Here is a 10,223-nt window from a genome sequence, read left to right as displayed (position 1 = left end):
ATAGGTACGGTTAAGCGAATATTAATGCTGATTGTACATAGACGCCCTATGGACACGACTATTTAAGCCACAACTTTTCCTTCATTTTTGTAGCTGTAACGGTATGATGTGTATTATAGTCGCACCAATAAAAGTCTGCAGCGGATTTGATAGCCCACGCAGTGTAAGTGTTATTTATACGTCATAATTTCATAGAAGTTTGACGTTTAAAATGACACTTGCACTGCGTGGGCTATCAAATCCGCTGCAGACTTTTTACGGTCTAACTTTACAAAGTATTATTTTCACCAAAGCGATATTTGGCTAGTCCATATATTTACTTAGATAATTATAGTATTATAAGGGAATACTAAAATGTTACACTATTTAATAAAACTTTCCTCGCTAATGAAGACTTTTACTGACGAAAATGATATTGGAGATTTATGTATAGTTATCTGCCTCTTTATCGCTCGAATATGCAAGAGAGGTTATTAGGTAACGAAATTTTTCGTTTTAGACGAAGATACGCTAACGAAGATTTTCTTGTTTCCCGGTAGACCCTCGAATTGTCATGGATTGTGGTAGTGGCGCCCCCTAAGCAGAGATTCGCGTAATATTCCCAAGTTTATGAACCTACTTACCAAAAGGACATTAAGTGTGTGTATTTTTTTAGCTAGGTGTATTTTTGTTTGCGATTTGAGATATTTTTTTTTTATTTCAAAGGAGATAGCTCCAAAGCCAAGGTGGTATATATTAGTAGCTTAAAGACAGCCGAGCTCCATTGGAGCTCGAACCGATAAGATTTGGATATGTTCTCACGTAAATAATATATATACATTCAAAAGACCAACGAGGCCAAAAAGGACATGGCGGGTGGGCTTGGACGCGTTCCACATAGAATAGAAATGATAACCGACAGAGCCGATTGGAGTATATAAGGGGAGGCCTTTGCCCACCTGAGAGACACTAAAAAACACAAAAATATAGCAAACAAGAATATATTTTATTACCTACCAAATTGTAACTGTACAAATTTCACTTGCGAGTATTATTATACTGCCACTCAGCGCAGCCCCAGCCTTTAACGCCATTTACTTCAGCGGTGCACCAGCGTTCGTAGAACTTCGCTTCTCGGTCTTTGCCTATGAAGAATGAATCCTCCTCGTTCACTAGCACTTTGACTACGTACTGTTCACCTCCTGAAAGTACAAATAAAAAAAAATTATAGACTACCCCCCATATTCATAAACGCGCTACAAACTCCAATGAGGATTTCCGCAATCGAGTTTTTTACTAGATGACAGCACCGTGGCGAGAGGTCTAGCTGTCACTGAACATGATTGGTGCAATCATGTTCAACCATGCACAGCAGCTGTCAAAAATACCTCTCGTCATGGTGCTGCCATCTAGTGAAAATCTCGATCGCGGAAACCCTCATTAGTTAATTAATCGTTTGTCTTTATTTATTTAAGTCATTTTGACTTATGTATTTGTAAGAAAGGAATAAAACATAATTTAACGAAATCAGGCCCGTAAAGTTTTATAGATAAGGGGGTTCTTACATTAATGACAAAGAGAATTGTTTGTAATGTATGATTAGTGATAATTTTTACTGAATCTCTCATGCGAGTTTCATTACATTGCGGGTTTTGATCGGTTGGTTGAATTGGATGTTACCAACAGTCCGCAATGTAGCTAAAATCGCACGCGAGTTCGCGCGCCGTCTATATCAGCCTTAAGGCTCGATGTGCAAATAAACTTGGGCCTGTTGTGGCAAACATAACTTTTCACCTCAGCTCTTTTCTTAGACTACACTTCTTATAGAATCAATAAATCTTTGTTATGACCAATAAATAACTTTTTAAACTCTTGCTTTTACCTGCTTTAAAACTGAATCCGTAATCCTTTGGCAATACTCCGTTCTCTCCGTGTTGATATAGTTTAAAATCGGTGGACTTCACGGGAAATATCCTCTGATCGGCCTTTCGGCACAAATAGCCAACAGTAAGACTGAAAAAAAAAGTCAATCTCCCGTATCATTTCAACTAAGTGTCCTTGCGACAAGGACAAAGTGCCATAGAAATTGAATTGGATGACAATCCAATATCATCCTAACTGACGCAACATAAATATTAGAAGCACAGAACTAGTCTTGATATATACAAAGGCATGCCTAATTATTGTGCACAGTGCACAACATTGGACGGAGTTCGCTTTTAAAGCCCAGTTGCACAGTGATCTTTAGGAGAGCATTATTTCTATTACCTACATTGTATTACAATATTGTCATTATTGACTATAAAAGCTCTTTGCCTAAAAGCATTCAAAAAGTTGGAAAATGGTTTTCAGAATATGAGAGGTAGACATTTAATTATACAAACGGTCTGCGATATACTGCTAGGTCTACCGCGATATACTTTCATTGTTTTTACCTTAAATTCCGATGTTTCAGCTATGTTGGAACACTCGAGTGTCTTTCCGTGACCACAGCTGGTACAACTCAGCTGAAACGTCGGAATTTAAGGTAAAAACAATGAAAAATGAAAATATATCACGGTAGACCCGTTTGTGTCATTAAATATGTGAACAAAAGGCGAGAGTTTAAAGTGTTATGAGAGGTAGTCTGACTGTGCGGAAAGAGTCGAGGAATGTAAGGGAGCCCATACATTTCACGACTCTTCTCTTTCTGCACAGACTCTAATCACTTTTCATACTCACTGGGAGAAGATAGCGGGTTTTGACACGCAACCCACGGCTAGACAATCTCCGTTCTCGAGATACAAAAAGTGAAGAACGTATCTGTGGAAATTGCGCCAATCACGATAGTTTCCTGAAATGTAATAATAAAAACATTAAGTACACGTTTTGTCGAGTTTGTAACCAGTGGTTTCGTTGCTTTTGTCACGTCATACGAAACTAAGCCAATTAGGTATGTACGACCATTGTCATCCATCCATTCTCATATTGGCTATGTGAGACGTGATAGACTTAAATCCACAACATATGCTGAAGCTTCAGGTGAGCATCTGGATGGGCTATGTCCCAGCAGTCCAACGTATAATGTAGAATCAGCTGCATAGATAGTTGACCCCTACTGCAAACAAACCTCTATGCAGGGGTCAGTTATATCCGCAGCTGACATACATACACATCTTACTAGAACGATGAAGGTAGTGGTTATAATCTCATTGCCTACTAAGAACTCAATATCACCACAAGGCTATCCACCATCTGTACCCAAAGAGTCCTCAAATTCTTCGGCCACACAGGACAGCACGGACACGCTAGAAAGGCGCATTATTACCGGGAGTCTCGACGGACGAAGGAGTAGAGGGCGTGCAACCAGTAGATGGTCAGATGTGCTCCAAAACATTACCCAGACTTCGCTCCAGGCAACGATGCAGATGGCCGAAGATGGTAGGAAGCAGTGGTAGGAAGAATAACCCATAGAAGTCACGTCCCTCAGACATGAGGTCACGACCACGAAGAAGAAGAAGACTATGAACTTACCGAAGCTATGATCTCTGACGCACGGCATGTTTATATCCGTTGTCACGCCGTTGATGGTCACAGTGCCTAATAGATGGCCCATCTGCTCATAGTGAGTTTGATGGAACCTGAAATGAAAAATACGTTAAGATGTAACTAAGGTCTTTTTTTACTGGGCTTTCACTTATTTGTAAGTAGTGCTCCGAACATGTATGCAGGTGTGGTAAGCTAAAGGTTTTTCTCTCTGTACATGCAGGCTGGGTATTTAATTCAACTGGGGGTTAATTGTCCCTCTGGGTTGAAAGTTGATATGCCTAGGTATGACACTTTCACAAATGTTAATAGATTAGCATTAGATCGCGGATCGCGGCAATTACTGATTGTACAATCAGCAATAACACTCCTAACTGGACATCCTCCTCCTTGCTTCGTTTTCCTCAGTGCTGAGGGTCGTGACCTCCTAATGGAGCACATGATTCCGGATTGCAGATTTCCAGTCTATCCGATCCCTTGCGACTTCTAAGGCATCATGGACCTTCATGGATAGCGATTTGCTAACCTGGTCGGACCATCGCGTTGGACTGCGGCCCCTTCTCTTTCCTTCCACCGAACCTGTGACCATTAGCTTTTCCAGGTTGTCTCCAGTCTTCCTGGCTATGTGTCCGAAGAACTCAAGTACTCTCCGGAGACATGTGGTTGAGAGCCTGGTGGTTACTCCGAGCTCTTCGAGTATAGAGGCGTTGGTCCGGTGTTGGGACATAAGCGGACCTTATTACAAAAGGCATAAGGTCCACTGATGTAGTGTTGTGTTGAGTAGGTCCACAGTTAACAGTGTGGGCGATGGTAGATACGAATATAAACAAATCAATCATATTAAATTAAGGTAATAGTGAAACTAACTTTTTAAGTAATTTGAAATAGTCGGCGGACCAAGCCTCGCAAGCCATGTCGCTAGCCATACTGAGTGGTGCCATATGGGTGTCATAGTTGAAGTGGCCGAAGTGGGCGCTCCATGTTACGCTTAATTCGACGTCCATCTTCTTGCCGTCCTTGGTTCTGGAAACAAAATATTTATAATTAAAGCTTCACAATATTTTAACCGCTACAGCCCAATATGAATCTTTGTGCATTGAGATAAGGTTCACGATGCCGCGCCGCGCACGATAGGCGTGGTGTTCAAAGAGCGTTAACGATTTTACAAGAACATTTTTTTAAGTTGCCGTTTAAGAAAATAAACAAACATTTCCATTGTTTAAGCTAAGGAAACGTGTTAAAGTCGTTTTTATTGACATCAGCTGACATCAGTAACCCAGATTAATTCAGAAAGTCTAGAGTAGTGCTTAATAAAAACCGGACAAGTGCGGGTCCGACTCGCCCACCAAGGGTTCTGTACTTTTTAGTACATATTTCTTGTTATAGCGGCAACAAAAATACATCATCTGTGAAAATTTCAACTGTCTAGCTAGTCTATCACGAATATCACGATTCATGAGATACAGCCTGGTGACAGACAGAAGGACATTGGAGTCTTAGTAATCGGGTTCCGTTTTTACCCTTTGGGTACGGAACCCCAAAAAGTACTTAATAAAAATATCTTACTTCATCTCGCCGCTGTAGGTCACCTCCCAGGTCCGCATAGGTATGAAATTAACAATGGAGAGTCCCCCAGACTTGTAGTGACCCTGTTCCACTGCGGTTTGAGTTGCACGAGTGTCGGGGAGATTGGGTGTGAGTAGCAATTCTTCTCCTTCTACCTGTAGACAAATTATAAGTATAATGTCGGCTGTACACACTCGTCGAGAGCCTCCCGCCGAGTCTTGGCACCGCTCCGATCCATTCGGCGAACCGCGAGACGAGAAGGGAGCAGCATGTATACATTCGTTCTCAGCCTGCCTCGGGCTCTGTCGACAAGTGTGTAACTAACCTACAGCCCCGCATAAGAGACAATTGGTGCAATAGTTTTTGTCGGCTGTACACATAACACTCGTCGAGAGCCCCTCGCCAATAAGTCTCGGCACCGCTCCGATGCACTCGGAGAAGCGCGAGACGAGAAGGGAGCAGCATGTACACACTCGTTCTCGGCCTGTCTCCGGGTCTCTCGACGAGATGTACAGCCCGCAAACTTGGTTTTCTTGATAACATGAAGGTATACGTGAACATCTAACAGTAGGTATACAGGGCGTCCCACGGCTATGCGACATGGAGGGAAAGTCCCCTGAATATTGGAGATGGAACATTTTACTGAAAGAAGACATTATTTTAATTTAAAAAACATTTTAAACTGCATTCATAGATTTTTAAATATTTACATGGTTGAACCGGGAATCGAACCCGCTACACGAGAAAAAAAAATCACCCTGTAGCGATCGAAAGGCTTCATCATAAGGATTATTTTTTGCTAAATAAGTTATTTATTTTCTCGTGTAGCGGGTTCGATTCCCGGTTCAATCATGTAATTATTTACAAATCTATAAATGCAGTTGAAATTGTTTTTTAACCGACTTCCAAATCCCAAAGGAGGAGGTTATCAATTCGGTTGTATATTTTTAATTTTTTTTTTTATGTTTGTTACTCCATATCTCCGTCATTACTGGACCGATTTTGAAAATTCTTTTTTTGATTGAATGTATATGCATACAGATTGGTCCCGTTTCTATCAAAACCCAGTTCTGATGATGGGTTCCAGGAGGAATCGAGGGACTCCTCAAATCTTAAAGGCATACATATAGTGATTTTTGGGTTTTTATCATCAAATCAAGCATATACATCCAAAAAAGTGACATTTGATGAAGTGGAACTGCTAATGATGATCAGAACGGAATTACGCCTCAACGACGCATAGTTCACGGTTGGCGATTTGTCCTCTTCGTTATGTTTGTTAAGCAAGTTCAGTTTTTAAGCTACATTTTTGTCAAGCTCGAGTTCTGATGATGGGATCCATGAGGAATCGAGAGAACTCCTCAAATCTTAAAGGCATGCGTATAGAGATTTTTGTAATTACATCAAAAAATCAATCATTTTCATTAAAAACTGTCGCATTTGATGAAGTGGAACTGCTGATGATGATCAGAACAGAACTCTTCAACGACGCATAGTTCACGTTTCGCGATTTTTCCTCTTCGTTATGTTTGTTAAGCAAGTTAAGTTTTTAATGCACATTTTTGTCAAGCTCGAGTTCTGATGATGGGATCCATAAGAAATCGAGGGAACTCCTCAAATATTAAAGGCATGCGTATAGAGATTTTCGTGTTTACATCAAAAAATTAAGCATTTTCATTAAAAACTGTCGCATTTGATGAAGTGGAACTGCTGATGATGATCAGAACAGAACTCTTCAACGACGCATAGTTCACGTTTGGCGATTTTTCCTCTTCGTTATGTTTGTTAAGCAAGTTAAGTTTTTAAGCCACATTTTTGTCAAGCTCGAGTTCTGATGATGGGAACCATAAGGAATCGAGGGAACTCCTCAAATATTAAAGGCATACGCATAGATTTTTTTGTATTTTCATCATAAAATCAAGCATTTACATTAAAAACTGTCACATTTGATGAAATGGAACTGCTGATGATGACCAGAATAGAACTCTTCAACAACGCATAGTACACATTTGGTGATTACGAATTTCGATTTTGACCTGGACTCGGACCCGGGCTCGGACCCGGACTCGGACCCGGACTCGGACCCGGACCTTGACCCGGAAAACCACTATGATACCTTAACTAAATAAATCACTATGATTACCTACCATAAAATGTGTAAGTATATAAGTATGATGATGCCAATCTTACTAGCCCCTCCCGCTTAAACCCCCGTACACCGCACCGCATGCGCCGTTAAGTGGGTTAGGTTAGGTTTGAACTGCGATCCTCACAGAACCGAACTGCTATCAGAGAATTTAAGTGGGTTAGGTTAGGCTAGAACTACGACCCTTACAGAAGCGAAATGCTAGTAGAAAAGTGGGTGGTTTTACCTCCTTTTCTACATAGTAGGTATACCATCTACAATAATCTTTCACCGGCCCCCATAGAAGTCGGTTTTTTTTTTCTTAAAAATTATTATTAAATTAAAATAATGTCTTCTTTCCGTAAAATGTTCCATCTACAATATTCAGGGTACTTTCCCTCCATGTGGCATAGCCGTGGGACGCCCTGTATAATGGTTCTGAATTGTGATAAGAATCACCCGATTGGTGATCGAGTGGCCATGAAGTATATGTACCTAATGAATGACGTTAGTCGTGTAATGAAGACGCCGGTTCGGTTCCTTGACTGTTTAATTCCAAACTTTTTTTTGTATATTAGTGTAATTGATTTGAGTCAATCGGTCCTCGCTAGAAATACGAGCGCCGTTTGCTCTTTTGTTTCAGTAAGAGCTGTATTGGTAGTGGATTGCGGTGTCTGTTTAGTTTAGTGGTTTTGGACAGGTACCAACAATGGTACAAGCGAACCTTGCCCCAAGTTTTAGGTAGGTAGGTATTCGCCATGAAGGGTAGCAGAACTGCTGCAAACCAGGTAAGGATTATTATATTATATTTTGTTTAAATTCTTGAAAGTATCTATTATGTATTTTGTGTATGTTATAAATTTAGGATGGATAAATGTGATGTCCCACAGGTAAAGGTACGTTATGGCGGTTGGCGCTTACGCTATTATTAACGCCGCTCCAATATTATTGCGGCGCTGACGTAAGCGCCAGCCGCCATAAGGTACCTTTTGCCGTGGAACGTCACAAATGTTACAGTAGGAAGTACATAAACTAACTCACTTTCAAGTACATAAATGTATCGACATCGTGGTGAGCCCTGCGTGCCAGACCGCATACGAGAGCAGCTCCTTCCTTTGACATCCCGTTGAAATATACTGCATCCACGGCCTAAATATAAAAACAATTATTTATTATAACGTAACAATATGGTTTCGAAAACGTAGTATCAGATCATAATTGGGTAGGCGAAAACAAAGTGAAAAATCGGCCAAGTGCTAGTCGGACTCGCGCACCAAGGGTTCCGTACCATTAGGCAAGAACGGCAAAAAATCACGTTTGTTGTATGGGAGCCCCACTTTTGTTGTTATTATAGCGGCAACAGAAATATATCATCTGTGAACTGAACTGCCTCTAGCTATCACACAGACAGACAAGAGTCGGGCAGACAGATCGACAGACAGACGGAAAGCGGATTCTTAGTAATAGGGTCCCGTTTTTACCCTTTCGGTACGGAACCCTAAAAACGGAAAGGTGAACAAAATGCCAAAACGAATAGAAAAAAATGCCAAGGCCAAGATGTTCCTAATATTTATTACCAAGATATATATTACCAAGGAGGATATGTATTACCAAGACGTTAAACTCCATGTTCAGATATATTTGAGCATCTTGTTGGGCGCTCCGATGTAGGTATCTGATGGCGACTGATGTACGTTTCGCGTGCCCGAATTCCTAGTGCGGGAAATACTTATTAGGTATATGAGACTTACAAATGGATAATCTCCTAGATTGTATTTCTTCTCCAGAGGCTCGTCTTGTTCGTGTGGTTTGATGGTGCCATCGTCGCTTCGACCCACGTCTACGGCGCGCAGTCTTCTCAGGTGTCTGATTAACTACGACATTCAATGCAAGTTATTAAAGAAGTTGTAACAATAAGTAGGTACAGTACAGACAACCAATGTGATTCCTAGTCCACTATAGAACCATGACATAACGAATCAGTACGTTTGTCTTCAATGGCTGCTTATTGAGTAATGTATGATAATGTATGTCATGCACCTAAGTATCTCTAAGTTAAAACGATAAGGTTCTAAGTATAGTGGCCTAGGACACGAATTGGTAGACTATTAGAAACTTAATCGGGCCGGGAAACAAGGGTTGCCGGCCTGCGTAAATAATTTAGTTACATTTTTGTGGAATGATCCAACTGACTTGTGTATGCCACATTACGAGTATCTTCTCTCGTTTGATTCTGTAATGATTAGGAAAGTACAAAAATACATAACTTACCTGTCTACTCCTTAAGAAAAAGTACATAACAATAAATTTCAAAAAGTAAGTCTTGTTCCTTTGCTGGTAAATTCCGAATATCGGCGGTTTCCGCTCTGCATTTAAAAATCTAAATATTAATACTAAGGATAGCGGAACTATCAAAGAAATCACTAAAGTTAACATTTTAGTAAATTAGTGTTATGCTAGACGACCTAATCAGGTGGCTAACGATTGCCAAATGATGATAATGAAAGATCCGTACAATACATATCTTATCATATCGTGATATTTCATTAGTGTAAAGTAAATTATCAGTAATGTGTTAAGCAGTAGTTTTATTTAATCGCAACTGATTGCATTTATTTATCTGACTTTTTAACAAAATAGGATGTAGTCGATGAGTGATTTAATTTGTCTATACTGTCTATATTAGGTACTTATTTTAGGACTAGGGTCCGGCATTAGCACGTCACTCTGATGTGCGAGCGGGATGTCGCTATAATAAGCGCGTAACGTTGTCTCGCTCTAACATCGGAGCGAAGTGCGAATCGGATCCAGTGTGCTAAGCGCCTAAGGAACAAATAATTAAAATGCGATTATTTTATATCAATTCGTATTTATTAACTAGACTTACAGAAATAAGGTAAGTAAGGATAAAGTTTCAGTACCAGACAGACATATATTAGAATTCACTGCTGACCAGAAATTAAAATTATTAAAACTTGAATAAAATTTTAAAGGCAATTATTACATCGAAGAATGTAGTAGTAATAGG

The 10,223-nt window shown here is 40.2% G+C and overlaps 1 protein-coding gene across 1 annotated transcript; it reads right to left on the bottom strand.

Moving 5' to 3' along the window:
- Positions 1-1,009: 1,009 nt before the first annotated feature.
- LOC134667633 (uncharacterized) lies at positions 1,010-9,743 on the bottom strand. The gene is made up of 9 exons (XM_063525059.1): positions 9,467-9,743; positions 8,947-9,069; positions 8,237-8,344; positions 5,071-5,225; positions 4,372-4,527; positions 3,493-3,599; positions 2,701-2,812; positions 1,862-1,992; positions 1,010-1,181 (listed from the first exon to the last, which is right to left on the bottom strand). The coding sequence occupies exons 1-9, from the start codon at positions 9,629-9,631 to the stop codon at positions 1,018-1,020; spliced, it is 1,221 nt and encodes a 406-aa protein (XP_063381129.1). The 5' UTR covers positions 9,632-9,743; the 3' UTR covers positions 1,010-1,017.
- Between the last annotated feature and the right edge of the window lie 480 nt (positions 9,744-10,223).

Source organism: Cydia fagiglandana, chromosome 9, assembly GCF_963556715.1.
Source record: "Cydia fagiglandana chromosome 9, ilCydFagi1.1, whole genome shotgun sequence".
Lineage (NCBI taxonomy): Eukaryota > Metazoa > Arthropoda > Insecta > Lepidoptera > Tortricidae > Cydia > Cydia fagiglandana.
This window is presented reverse-complemented; position numbering and strand designations above follow the sequence as displayed.